The sequence below is a fragment of the Lonchura striata genome, chromosome 2, assembly GCF_050655825.1.
Source record: "Lonchura striata isolate lonStrDom1 chromosome 2, ASM5065582v1, whole genome shotgun sequence".
NCBI classification, from domain to species: domain Eukaryota; kingdom Metazoa; phylum Chordata; class Aves; order Passeriformes; family Estrildidae; genus Lonchura; species Lonchura striata.
Genome location: NC_140704.1, coordinates 131,054,472 through 131,069,560, shown reverse-complemented (window position 1 = coordinate 131,069,560; position 15,089 = coordinate 131,054,472). Strand labels below are relative to the sequence as shown.

The 15,089-nt window shown below is 33.1% G+C and overlaps 1 protein-coding gene across 3 annotated transcripts in view; it reads left to right on the top strand.

The window, feature by feature from the left end:
- Positions 1-15,089, top strand: part of MMP16 (matrix metallopeptidase 16) — a 164,309-nt gene that overhangs the window by 83,934 nt on the left and 65,286 nt on the right. For all 3 annotated transcript variants that reach the window (XM_085572311.1, XM_077782977.2, XM_021543180.3), the window contains 2 exons: positions 6,475-6,597; positions 14,641-14,945. In XM_085572311.1, the coding sequence (XP_085428437.1) occupies positions 6,475-6,597; positions 14,641-14,945 (428 nt within the window). The remainder of the gene's footprint in view (positions 1-6,474; positions 6,598-14,640; positions 14,946-15,089) is intronic.

Genomic DNA, 15,089 nt, shown 5'->3' with positions numbered 1-15,089 from the left:
GTGACAGCACAAGGCTCAAGTTGCACCAGGGGAGGTTTAGATGGGAATTAGGAAACAGTTCTTCACCTAAAGGGTTGTCAAGCATTGGAACAGGCTGCCCAAGGAAGTGTAGATGTGGCACTTAGGGACGTGGTTTTATGGGGGATTTGGCAGTGCCATGATAATAGTTGGAATCAATGATTGTAGAGGTCTTTTCAAACTTAAGCTCTTCTCTGATTTGAAGTGCTTGTTGTTCTCATTCAGTTGAATTGTGCTAAAGATTTTCTTGTGATTTCAGAAAAAGTTACTTTGCTTGAAAAGCAAGCAATAACTCAATAGTGCTGTCACTGAATATCCAACATTTGCTTCAGTGAATATCCTTTTACTGCTCTAAAATTCTTATTTTGTGGGGGGAAAAATCGTCCTTCATTTCCCACTTACCACGCCCAACCTTATGTGTCATCTTTTGTTATTCTTTTATGGTAAAGTAGCTGACATTAATGATTTTTCTATCATTTAGAGTTTAGGGAAGAGACTACACAAAATGCTGGCAGGATTGGAAAAATCATTTTATTCCACTGACATACTCTATTGCATTGAAAAGCAATAAAACAAGGCAGATTTTGTGGTTGCCCTCAGGGGAGGTGAGCTGATCACACAACCCTCAGTTTAGGAATTTAAAGGACCTTAGACCATGCAATGCAATAGCAGTAAATGCCTTGTGAGAGAGCCATGCTCAAAAGTGTTTATGGTCCTCTGCAGGGTGAAGAGTCTGTGCTCTTCATACAGCTTCAGTGACTGATCTTTGAGGAGAGAGTGCTGCCAGTAACTAGGACCCTTTTGAAGACACGTTAGCAGCAGCTTCATCAGAGACAATATATTTCACTAAAAGTAATATAGTCTGTTCACAGCAGCGCAGAAGAGACAGAAAGGGGTAACCTAAGGGAAAGCAGAGGCCATCTCAATTTAGAGTATCAGCTGGAGAATTTAAAAAAAAAAAAAGAAAAACAAACAAACCCAAAAGTCTAAACTCAAATGGAGATGGTTAATGTTGCTAATTTGGCATTTTGGCCAGCAAGATTTTCTACACTTCTGAAATTTAAGAGATGAAGAAATCCATCTATGCAGCAATCCGAAATATTAATCATATAAAGTGGTGAAGATTGAGTCTACGAGATTTTTTGATGCATGATTTTCTTCCACAGAGAAAGATACATTAATCTATTGCAATTCACAAGGCACATGTAACTCATGCTGGATGAATGCTGCATTTACTTAGATATTTGGGGTTGCATTAAAGGCTTGTCACACTTACAGTGGTGTCAAAAAAACAAACCAACAAAAACCTGATTTTTCAATAAATTCTGGCCTCAAGGTACCATCAATTCACATCACAGAATATTCGTGAGAGATATAATTACATTCTAAAGGGTAGATTATTTTTCAGTTGTTCATTTGTGGCATTATTTTGTAAATTTTTGAAATTATTTTCCCTTTCATCTACACAGAAATAGGTCTTTAGGTCTTTCTTTAGGTCAGAAATATGTGACAGCTTGTAATTTGTTTGTCTGGGATTAATATGCTATAATAACTAACAAGGCTGGTGCTGCAAATAATAAATAAAGCAGGAACCTCAAAAATATGTTCTTATCTTATGCAAGAGGATTTTCCTGCTTCTACACATCTTGAGAAGAGCTTACGATGTGCCTCTTTGTCTTCAGAAGCACAAACAATTAAAAAAGTTATAATAGCAAATTTATAGGAACCAACTTTGGGGGTATTAACAAAGAAATAATGTCCTGCAGCAGCAGCACCATCAAATGTCTCCAGGAGGGATTTTGCTGCTCTGAAAAAAAGATAATCCCTCAATGAGTATTTTGGTATGCATAAATATGAACAGTATTCATGCTCTCCCTACTACTCAGCATTCACTTGTTTTTGCTATTTCTTTTTCTCAAGTGTCTTGGAAAGAATGATACACACTTATTGCTGGGGTAAGGAAGAGTGGGTGGTAGGAAGAGACATCCTTATAATGGTGTAAAAATGTGAGAGAAGTTCTGAATACAAGTACCATGACAATGGCTAACCCAATGAAAATAATGACTAATGTTTGCATGGAGTGCCACAGTATTTTCTGTATTTTGTTTATTTATTACCAAACACAGTCAATGTTTCATGACAAAAGACATTTCTGAAACTGGAACCACTGTTGGCATTCCTGGTCTTCTGCATCCCAAAAAGAAAAAGAGTAGTTGTCTTTTCTTAAAACTGCTATACATGTTTATTCCCAAGACTTGTTTTGCACTTTTGAGTCATACACTGCAAACTTCTGAATATACAGATGGAATGGTCATGTACAGGATGCCGACTAAATCTGTGCAATAATAATAAAACCTTCATTTTATTCTAATGTCATCCTTTAGAAATAAGTGGCAAATATGCTTATTGCAATGCTTAGATGAGCTTCTAACCAACTTTATGCTCTCTGCTGTTTCTTTATTAACTATCAGTCACAAAGTAAATTCTGAGCTGCTGAAATTGATCCAGAGGTTTATTTTCTTAGTAAATTAGTAATTTTTTGTACAAAAGTATATGTAAGGTCTGCACCCCCAGCAAATATCCAATGAGAAATCTTAAAAAAGGCATCATCAGGGCTGAAATACATCTTGCTCTTTGACTGTTTGCTATTACTTAGTAAGTGTCAATAAAGTCCTGTAATAACAGGCTATGTGAGCAAAGAAAGAAATATATAGCTATTTATCCTCACTAGAATCTTAAGGGTATAATTCAGTAGTTTTCTTAAATAGACATCTATAGTTTGTCCAACCACTAAGTTGAATTGCAGTAAGTCAAGTTGAACCTCCTCTTTTAGTTTCCTTTTTTGTGATAACTCTGTCCCAAATAACCCCCAAAGACCAACAACAACAGAACAACTGTGCAACTTTAGGAGCAATTTTGATAAAGGGATAAAGGTCCGTTTTGATAAAGGGATAAAGCAGCTGGAGCCTTCAACCAAAGGTATGGTTTTTAATGTTTTGATCCTGTGAGGGTAAATTTTTTTCTTGAAGGCTTAAGAATAATAAGAGACAGAAAGAGATTTTTCCTCCTAGAAAACAAAGAACAAAACACGGTTAGGCAACTGGCTTGAGATAGTTTAGTTTCATCTCTCTACTGGAAGAGCATCACAGTTTTGCTGAATATTTTTCTTTTGATCTTTCTAGATTTACTGTGAGTCTAAAATACTTAAATTTTCCTGACATATATAGCTCCTCAAGATTCAAACTAATGGAGATAGAAGAGGAATATGATATGACATAGTGTACAGATAGAGAACATTAGTCACAATTAAGCCTCTTTATTGAGTACTTATAAAATATTAATTTTGAAGAGCTGCTGCAGAAAAGATTTCTACAAGTTCAAAAACAAAGTGATAAAAGAGAGCCAAAGTCATTACATGTATGCACCTTTTAAAAATGAAATGTATTTCAAAACATTTCAAAAATGTCAAAAAATAATCAGGAATATGGAAGACTTTGATGATATTTTGTTAGAAGAATCTATATTTGGAAGAACATAGAAATCAATGTTTTATTTGTCAATTCCCCCAAGGGAAGAACATATTATGTGCTAAGTATCTGGAATGTCATGAGCATTAATGATTATTACTAAGAGAAGTCTTCTTCCCAGTGAGAGTGAGAACAATTACTATTGAAAAAAATTAAAATATAGAAATCAAAGAAAAATTTATGTGTCTGAAGTTGTTAACATTTGGCCTCATTTCTATGCTCAAAAGTACTGAACTCCAATACTAGTCATGCACTAGTTTGTTTAAAATTTGACATCTAAACTTAGCTCAGCTAAGATCTAGGTGATAGATTTGGCGATGTTCCAAATCTTCGGCTGTAAATTGAATCTTTCCTTAAATTTTACATGAAGATAATTTCCCAAAAGCTACTGAACCACCCATGCAATGACTTTGATTTATATTTGGATTTATGTTGTGTGAACTACATTCCCAGACCTCATGTAACAATAGTAAGAACATTAGTGGTCCAGACAGCATGACAGCTTGGAACATCCCCTCCCTGTCCAAACTAATAAGGGCACAAGCATGTACCCTTGGTAGGTACATCCTACTTCAAAATCAATGCGAGAACAAATTGTGACTGCTTGAATTTCATAACATGTTATTTTGGGCTGCAGTTTGTTTTGTTAAAAAAGGATTGTCAGTAGTTCTAGTAAGGTAATACATTGTCGACTTTTGAATCCACATTACCTACTGTTCTTGACTTTCAGTATTAGTTCTAAAGTGTGAAAAAAATTTTAAATTAACAAGATTTTCTGTAAGATTATTGAATCTTTTGACTTGAGAAATTATTTCAATAGCATTGAAGATTAATTTTTAAATTCAGAACTTGGATTATTTACTCTTATTATTATTATTTACTCTTGCCAGTGAGCAAACCCTGTTATTAAAATAGGTCTCAAATCAATTAAGCTAAATAATGTAAACTTTTTGGAGAGGAGAAAGGTTCATTCAATGGCTTTTAAGTCATTCCCCTTGAAATGATAGAACTATGAGTGATATATTATATATTTTTACAATATCTTCATACAGTGTTTCTAACAAAATATAATTATTATTTGGTTTTACTTTATTCCTTGCTTCTTGCTCTTGATGTAGGGATATCACCTTAAGGTGACAACACCAATGTGTTTACATCTTTTTCTGCAATGTGTGTGTGAAGTTTCAACAACATACTTTTTATATATCCTTATTAAAAAATATTACTGATAATGTGTCTAAAACTTTTTGAAGGTCTGAGCCAATTTTAATCACATGAAATGTAAATATATTATTTTACTAAGAATAATATTACTGCCTTTTGGTCTGTAACAGAGGTCTACATCTGTCCTTCATTTTATTTCATTATTAGAGCAAATTAAACTTTTCAGTAATATTTCATCCCAAAAATCCTTACTGTCTACTTCGTTGCATTGTTATTTTATTTCAAAAAAACAGAGGAACCTGAAATAAAGTTGCAGTGTGTTTCAGCAAATGCTGGTGGGGTAAGGGTTTTGAGATTTTTTGCAGTATGGTCTTTGCAGGCACTAGGGAAGCAACATATTTTCCTGGCACATCAGCTGTTTTATGGGCTATATGTAAATATTCTGACTAGAAATTAGAACAAACCATTCTATGTTATTTGAAACGTGATTGTGAACCTGATATCTTCAATTAAGGTAGTTAAAGTTTTAGTTTTTAGTTTTTAGCTCCTGACCTGCACTACTCAACAGATTTATCTCACGTCAGATATTTTGCAAGCTCTTACCAGTGCCATCTTGGTATGATCCAGAAAATTTTGTACTTTCCCACAGGCTGGAGAGCTTAATACCTACTTGTGCCTTTGAAAATCAATTTGCTATATACCCATAGCTACTGCATATATGAAGTGTTACAAGTATAACTGTACTTTTAAACCACTTCATACACATTTATCAAAATATGTGAGGCTGATGATTGACTGTTTGCTTATTTGGAGGTTTTCTATTATCTGTGCATTTTTTAAAGGGAATCTACTTTCTGACATGACATTTCAAATTACTTTTCTGTCATCCAATCACACATATATAGCTGCTGTGTGTACATTTATTTGCAAAACAATGCCAGTTTAGTGCTCAGAAATTCATCCATGAAAGTCTGAATATAGGATATGACTACTCTTCCGGTAAATGCCATTGAAAAACTATAGATTTTACATAAATAATTTTTTGGCATGATACAAATATAGTCCAATGAACTGGAGAAAGTAACAGAGGAGATTTTTCTTTTACTTATGCAGTAAAAGACTTTATCTTAGTCTCTTCCTGGTGGTAAATCTTCCTGCAGCCATTCAACTCATATAAAATAATTTCAGCTGTGTTTTATTTGAACTAAATAGTGCCTAACACTACAAGTGAGAAACAGTTCAAGGATATTGCTGTGGAAAATATAATTTTGAATTAGATATCATCTTAATTATAATATGTTTTGAATGCTGGCAAATTTAAATTTTTTTAAATACTGAAAAACAATGAAATATTGCAGAGCACTGTAGAAATACAACCCTTCTCTGGGAAATCTAGTGCTGCTGTAAAGATCATTTTTATTGTATGTGATTTAGATTTTTCAGCTGGATTTTGTGCAGAACTTTAAATACTTTTAGGCAATAATTCCTGAGTTAAATATCTCCCTTAGAAGCTTACAGTCGCAATGAGATACTTCTCATTGTGCGGAAAAAGAGCAAGATAGTACCCTTTTTGATACTTGATAGTATCAAAAAGATAGCAATTTCAGTATCTTGAATTAAAAGAACGCCAACAGTCTGTTGTATTTATTAGTTTATATGTTCTATAAAATTATATATACAGATAATTGTGTATTTTTTATCAGGGATGCAGTGGTTATGATTTTTGTTCGTTGTTGCTTTAACTGTGTGGTGCTGTTTCTTGCAGCTGGATGAAGAAACCTCGTTGTGGTGTGCCTGACCAAACAAGAGGTAGCTCCAAATTTAACATTCGTCGGAAACGTTACGCATTAACAGGACAGAAATGGCAACACAAACATATCACTTACAGGTACCAAAGATATTCCTATAGGTACACAAATGTCACTAGTAGTGATGACTTTTCATTTAAAGTAAATATAAATTCCTGAATGTTTTTCAATCCTTTGAGAAATTTATTATTACTGTATGATACAAAAGTGCTACATTTGATACCTCCTATAAGTACGTATGTGCTGCATAAGAGCCAAGTTGTTTTCTTGAATTAAAATTGCATGTATTTAGAAGCCAGTAAGTTCTCAGAAGCTTACAGCATCAATTTAACATCCAGTATTTCCTTAAGGTTACCTTTCAACTTCCTTGGCAACTTCTCAGGGAATAGTAGTGCTGTAATGAAACTCAGATTTCTAATTAAAATGGGTAAAATAGGGTATTGAAAGGAGTCAGTCTCTGAAAAATGTAGGTGCCTATGGGTCTGTTCTAAGTACAAATTTATTTGATTATAATTTGATGAGTTACTGACCCAACCATTTCCAGTCTAGTTGATGATGGGTATAGGAGTGTGTGCAGGGCAGTACTCCTGTACTCCTGACTTTGGCATGTAGTAGCACAGTGTGCCTGCTGTCAAAACTGAGTCCTTGAAGGGAAAGTTAGATGGAAACTTTCATGATGTACTCACTAGAGATCTGTCAACTAGAGAAAGTGTCATCATGTATATAATATAAAATCCATAATCTGTCAGCAAACCAAGGATTCCAGTACAAACTGTTGGAAAGTTTACACAGCCTCATCATGGATTCCTGTAATATCTAACAGGGATAAGTTCTGAGGAATAATATAGTTTTCAAATTCATTAACTGGTGCCATTACTCATGAGCTCATACAAGTATTAAACTTAAAGTTCATAAGCCCTAATTGGCATATAGACTGTTCCTCAAACCCTGGTGAAGATATAGTTTCATTAGAAACCCTATGTCACTAGTGTGGTTTATAACTGAATTAGACAATTCTAGTTTAAGACATTACATTCTGATATAACACCAAACAATAGACAGCTGACTGACTTGGGGTTGGTATCTTGCATTGGTTGAAGTCCTTTATTGTTAATGTAAATGTAATTTATAGTTGGTTAGAATAAAAATTCCCACCTACAGCACTTTACATCTATTTGCATTTTAGAATTTAAACACAGTACATGGACACAGAAGGTATGAGTAGTCATCTACTACTCATGTGTGGTTTCCTACCACTATGATTTGTACAGTCTGATTCCCTATTATAAAAAATTACAGGATTTTTTACAACAGTCTAAATCCTACCAGTTTTATATCTTCTGGACTATCACCCAAGGCATTAATCCAAATAACAAATGAAGGTGTCCAGTATTAAACTAAGTGACAACTATCTAGTAATCTTTCTCACTTTGAAGAATTTATAGCAGTTCCTTATCTCCTACCTTCCGTGTTCGAAAATGTTCTCTTTCTCACTTTGACAAGACCTCCAGTCGGAGCTTTGAAGTGAATAAGTCTGTAATATTTTTTGCAGTGAATTACAGTACAAAGACACTTAAAATAGAAACCCTAGATTTGATTAGAATAAAAAAAGGATGTTATATTATCTTTTTGAATTCAAAAATAACCCAAAGCAAATAAAGACCAAAAAAAAAAAAAAAAACAAAACAAAAAACTAAGATTATTTTCACGCTTTGCACCAATTCCCTGCTTACAGGCTTATAATATGTTAAATGAATGACATTTGAACCTGCTCTGTTTCCTAAAATTTTAATAATATCTCTAATATCATTTGTCTGTTCCATTTTTCTTTGTGCCACCCCTCAGTCTCTTTATTACCTGCAGGTTTCCAGCTGCATTCTGTGCTTTCCTGGCCAGTTGAACTTTGCAGTCTGAAGTGTGCTTGCTAAACCAGTTTACCAATTCCTCCACAGAAAGAGCAATTTCTCCTTCATTTCAATGCATGCTGCAGCTTACAGTTTTTTGGAAACCAAAATCAAAACCTCATAACAAATACTCCCAAAAGCAATCTCCCAACCCCTGGAACTTTTCCATATTTTCAATGTGTAATTTTTCCACCTGAAAAAGTTCTGCAAAATTTCAAGATGAAGTTTCAAAGAAGTGACTTAAAACTACAATTATAATTAGAAGTTACATTGATAATATATTTTTCCCCATAATATATTTTGAAAATTTATTATGTTCTTTTGGCAACATATTAAATTTTGGATTTAGGTGATATTTATTCTTAAATGCAATGTGTTTACAGACAGAACCAAAATACGGATTTCCAGCACTGGGAATATCAGCATGGAATGTGCAATGTGGTCCATTAATTATGCTTGCTCTCCCTCAGGGAATGCAGCTTTCTTCTCATTTGAACTGATGTGTGATGTTTGTTAGAATTTCTGTTTATGATTAAATTCTGCCTGGTATAGTTCATGCTGATAAATCTTGTGAATATTATTAGTACATAGGTTATAGACTAACATGCCTTTTACAAAGAGAGAAACAGAAAGTAAGTATTTGAAATGTTTACCAGACAGAAGAGTGTAGGGGTGAAAGAGAACATCTAGAGTGCACAAGAATTACAACCCCTTTACAGAAAATGCTACAGAGATCTTAATGATACAGTCTTCATATTTCCTTATTAATTTAGGCTGACACAACAATCTCTGAATATTGTATAGAATCAGAGAAGAAATTTAAGAAAGCTACAAACGGATTTTTAAGAATTAAAATTTTTTAAAAAATGTTGAGGGGGTATTTATGAAGGCATATATGATTCTCAAAAATATAATCACCTTCTCTTTTGCTAGGAAAGTAAATAATCCAGTACTTTAAAGAAGGAGCAACAATGTGAATCAATAAAGTTATCAGTTTTGTAAAAATAGAATATAAGTATTTATGTGTCCATTTTAGACAATCATTGAATATGAAGCCCTCCTCATTAGAATTCTGTGCATACTCTTCATAATCTGAACTCCAGCAGTCAGTAATTTCTCAATTGCCCAGATTATTTTATCTGCAAAAATACTTTTGCAAGTAAAATTGGAAAATGTTCTGTAAAATTAAAATATTTGCCTTGATTTATAACCATGACTTAGAACTTGTAATGATTTAAAATAAAATAATAATTGAAAAACTATTATGATTTATTTTTCTTGCTTAAGTAATGAAAAAAAAACAAATTCAATCAATCAGAAATATATAATAATTTATTTGGTGCAGGAAACTTAGCTGTAGATAGTAAATAGCTTCATCCTGAGCCCACTGTAAATAATTTCATCTTTTTCTTGACTTCTGTGGACAGTGGGGCAAGGCCCAGATAATTGTCATTTTCCTTTTACAAGTTAGATATATCCTAGATTTCATTTCCGAAAGAAGATGAAAGATTTGCACATGTCTAACTTTATGTTGTTCAGATAAATGAATGAATCCAGGGAGCTTCAGTATGCAATGGAAAGTCTTATCTGGCTTGTTAGCAATAGACTATGCAATTTCTATAGTCTGAATGGTCCTTATTGTGTAGAATATGGAGAGAGATCTTTTTCTTGGATATTTGAAATCCACCCTAAAAAGTAAGGAAATACTGTATTAAGAAAGAACTTCAAAAATACTGTTGATTCACAGTAGCAAAAAAAATTTTTGAATGTATTAATACAAAGTAATATTTAGAACACATTCCATGTTTATGTTGCAATTTATTGATTTTAGATTGCCTAGTAGTATATTATGACATCAGATCTCTTAAAATAGCTTTCCTATAAAAACATTTATCTGTCAAATATTTTGCTAATCTTGGATTTTTGTCTTGGAAATCTCATCCCTTTCACATTTCATCTTCTTATAATGAATGTTGAGGAGAATGTTATCCATGAAAATGAAGAAGCAAGATAATTATAAATTCTTTCAATCATCACAGCAGTAGGTTGAAAATCAAACCCGCAGAAAATCAAAAGTAATAGTTCTGGTTTAGGTTTAATCAACACGAGCAAGAGCTATATGAGCCAAGATAGCACTCTTAGTCTGTAGCTACAAAGAGTCAGTAAACTGAAACTGGAAAAAAGTTGAAGCTAAAAAACCTCACATGAGTGAGAGATTAGTGAAGCAACTTCACAGAAACCAATTTGTAGAGAGATTATGGTGCAAAGTGAAATATGTTTTTGGCCAGAGGTAATTTATTACTTTCAAAAAAAGTTATAGTGTGATTAAAAACCAACCAATGAAATGACAAAAACCCCACCACTCCAAAAAACCACAAAAACAACAAACCACAAAGTTTTGGTTCAGTTTAGTTTTGATTTCCATCAATAACAATAAAAAGGTTGTGTCAATGACTTATTCAAATTTAATATATGTAAAAATTCATTTTATTTTAACAGTTTCATATCAGCATAGATCTTAACTAGCTTACTTCAAACAGAATATTGACTGCATCATTTTACCTACTCAGTTGAAATTCCTGCTCTTTCATCTATTTAAATTTCAGGTTACTGATTTTACACAGTAAGTGAGGTATATCCTGACAATCTTGCAAGGCTCCTGAAGCTGATGCGGCCAAAAATATGTCAGTGAAACACCTAAAATTTTTCTTTTAGGATATTCTGGGAAAGGAGTGGGAAGGGAAGGAAAACCCAAAGCTTTTCTGAAATCAATAGGACTTAGGATTCTAGATTAACACTGTCAAAACAGGACTCCTCAGGCAGCTGTAGAAATAGTACATGAATGTGAAAAGTGTATATCAGTGATAAAATCTAATTGTTCTTGTGGAAGACATGTATTTTAAAGTTATAATTCTTGAAGCAACTATCAGATTGAAAATCATACAAAACCAGCAATAATAACCAAAAAAAGCATAATCAATTGATGCATGGCTATGGTTGTCTAAAAATAACAGCTCTCAAAATTTATAAAAAGTATCACTCAATTTTTTAGTTCATAAAAAATCACATGAAAATAAATGTTTCATCTAATAAATTGCCTTTTGTTTCGTAATTACAGTATCTTCAACCTCTTTATAAGTTCAACTGCCAGTCTGGTCAATGTCAGCTTTGGACTTTTCTCTCATTTGAACTTTGCTGTAAAATGATCACTATACATTGAGCCTAGGAAAGTAATACTTTGAAAAAAGATGGATTTTTATTAAGGAGGGTTTCTTCTTGCTATGCTTTCACCTTGCAATAAGGGTGGTTCTGAGTAGTCATGTCCTACACTTACTTCTATTTAAGTTCCATTATCTGGACATGTTGAGTGTAAGATGACCAAATCTTTTTTTTTTTTTTTTTTTTTTTTTTTTTTTACTCTTGTGAGAGTTACCACTGTTTCAGGTGATTGCTGGATTTAAGATGTAGCTCTAAATGTAATAGAAAGGGTTCATATGAGACTTTATTTACTATTGCAATCATAGGTCTTAACAGAAGACTTTTAAAAGATGAAAGATGAATCCTAGTATCTCTGGTAATTGACAGACTGTCTTTATGGATTGATTTTACTGTACTTCACCCTTGGAGATTGTATGATAAACAACATGAAAGAAATGTAACATAACTTGGGTTTCAGATATCTCTGCACTGGTGAATTATTTTAAGCAAGTTCCCAGCAAGACTATTTCAGTGTTGTGTTGCTCTTTTAGGAGTGAACCTGGAATTTGTTTAACATATTAAAAGTGGACAGTTGTTTTCTGTAAATGCTCTTGTATAGGAATAACTGCTGATTTATTTAATCTCTTTCAACCTACACTTTTCAGTATAATCTTGCCCACTCCAGATTGTTGGTTTGGAAGCCAGAAATCTCTCTGGTTTAAATACAGAAAGTATGCTTTGAAAAAAAGAATTACTTTCCAAAGAATCTGGAGATGTAGAATGCTATTTCAAATTTCCCATGGAAAATATTTGTTATCAAAGGTAGTCTAGCTTGCAAGTGTGAAACTAGCCCAGTGGCTCAATTCCTCATTTGAAATCTGATTAAAATTTAATTCAATATGCTGGAAAAGCAAGAAAAGGTAAAATGATAAGTTTTAATGTTTGGGTCAAACCCTTTCAGACTAATTAATTACTCAATTTACCACCAATACAAAGTTCCCATCCATTTTTATGTATTTTCTCATTTCACATATAATAGCAGAAGACTCTTCTTCTGTTTACTTAATACCAAAATGGGACTTTGACCAATTACTAAGATTCCTAAATATGAAAAAAAATCAAACAAACAGATAAATAGATTTTAAAAAAACCCAAAGCCCACGGTGTATAGATGTATATTTCAGATGAACTTTTTCTATAGCAATATTTCAGTTTTTCTAGCCATGCTCTATTTTCCATGGGAGCCTGTTGATTAATTTGCCATATTTCTTATACATGGCAAATAACAGAGGCTCTAATCCTTCAAAGAGCTCTGCTTCAGGCAGTACATGTGCTTAGGGAGCACACAGCAGGACTGACTGAGGGCACATCTGCCAGCTTTGTAAGGGATATTCTTAGCATAGCAACAGTGAAGTTTTTGGTAGTGACAGTATAAGTGTGCCATTGTGATGTGGTTTTGATTTTGTGTCACAGGACAGGTTCTAAAATGCTGTACTTTCTTAGGGGGCACAGACAACAGTTTATGAACTTGCTAATTAAAACATATTAGAAAACTCTAATTCTCAAAGGCAGGAGGTTTCAGAAAGGGGTTCTGCAAAGGTTGATTGTTGGTACAGCATGTCCAATATGGAACAAAATATCAAGGAAATCAGTGGATTCTCTCCAATGTATTATCTTATAATTTCTGTTAGTGTGTCTTTGGAACATACATACCAGCTAAAAAAATTATGCTTTGGTTAGACAGCACTATTGGACTCAATACATTAAAATCTTTTTGAGTGGAAGTCCGAATATGTAATTTTATGTTTTCTACATAAAGCTATGAACAAAATGTGTATAGGAAGTAAAATCTATAAAATTACACTTGAAATATTTGTTTCCATTTATATAAACATAAATACCATATAATCAAGCACATTTAATGTACCAAACAGATCAATCATCCAAGATATATTCATAAAAGTATAGTTGTTCTCCTTTATTGTGCAATGATGTGTGGCAAAAATATTGCATGTACTCTAGAACTATGCAATTTCTGAAATTTGTGCTGGACATGCAAGCACATGTCAAATGAACGAAGGGAATCTGATTGCAGCAGTTTCAGAGCAGACACAACCCTCAAAGAGTTTTTGCTGCCGATATGAATCAAGTGGAAATGATGCAGAAAATTGAATAGGTCTGAAACTGATTATTGACATTCATTTCTTGAATTCAATAATGAAAATAAAGTGTTTTTTTAAGATAACTTCACTATAATGTACTAACTATGAGAGTAAATTTCAATTCTGATATTTTTTTGCCTTTGCACATGGATGTAACTTGAAAAAGTATTGGAGACTGAAATTTCTCTTTAATACATATTCTTAAGTTAGCACATAATTGTCTTCTATAAAATTATTTCTCTGATGGATTCTACAGTATTATGCAAGATTCACGGATGTAATCAGATCATAAAAGGACATCCTAGCCTGTACTGAAGTCAAAAGTCTTTGTTTTTGGTAACAAATTTATCCAGTTACAAATGCAACAAGGCTTTGTGAATACTGGTTGGTGGTCACAGTATGGAGTTCTGCTTCTGTTAATGAACAAACTAATAAGTAGAAATTTCATTTAACTGAAAACATTTTTCTTTTGATCAGAAAGAAAATGACATTCTTTAGCTGTGATGGATTCTAATTGTGGTCCAGGAGGTAAACAGTCAGTGGTCAATTAATCTGGTTATCCCACTGTTAAGAATTTTTCATTTTAATATATTTTAAATCTTTTAAATATAAGATTTTTTTGTACTGTTGGGTGTAAACCAGCTAACATAATAAGTTCTAGCTTAAAGAGCTATACAGATTGACACCATAATTTTGCACCAGCTTGTCTAAAAATACTCTTCCTAAAGTCTATAATGCCAGATGAGCATGTTTTATTAAGAACACAGAGCTTATAATAATTAGGTGAAAATAGTTATTAGCAGTGTCACTTACCAATGTGTTAAATTTAATCTATGTAATATTTCTCTGTTTCTTTCAGCATAAAGAACGTCACTCCAAAAGTAGGTGATGCTGAAACTCGTAAAGCCATTCGCCGTGCCTTCGATGTGTGGCAGAATGTAACTCCTCTAACATTTGAAGAAGTTCCTTACATTGAATTAGAAAATGGCAAGAGAGATGTGGATATTACAATCATTTTTGCATCAGGTTTTCATGGAGACAGTTCTCCCTTTGATGGGGAGGGAGGATTTTTAGCTCATGCATATTTTCCTGGCCCAGGAATTGGGGGAGACACTCATTTTGACTCAGATGAGCCATGGACATTGGGAAATCCCAATCATGATGGTAAGAGAAGATTTAATTTTAAACAAAATAGATACGCAGCATGAATTTTCAGCTAATAAAACAACTTCTGTGTTCCCCTGTTCCTAAAGTCACATGGTTTTCTTTCCTTGGATAACATTACTTTAGAAATGTATTTGGTTGATC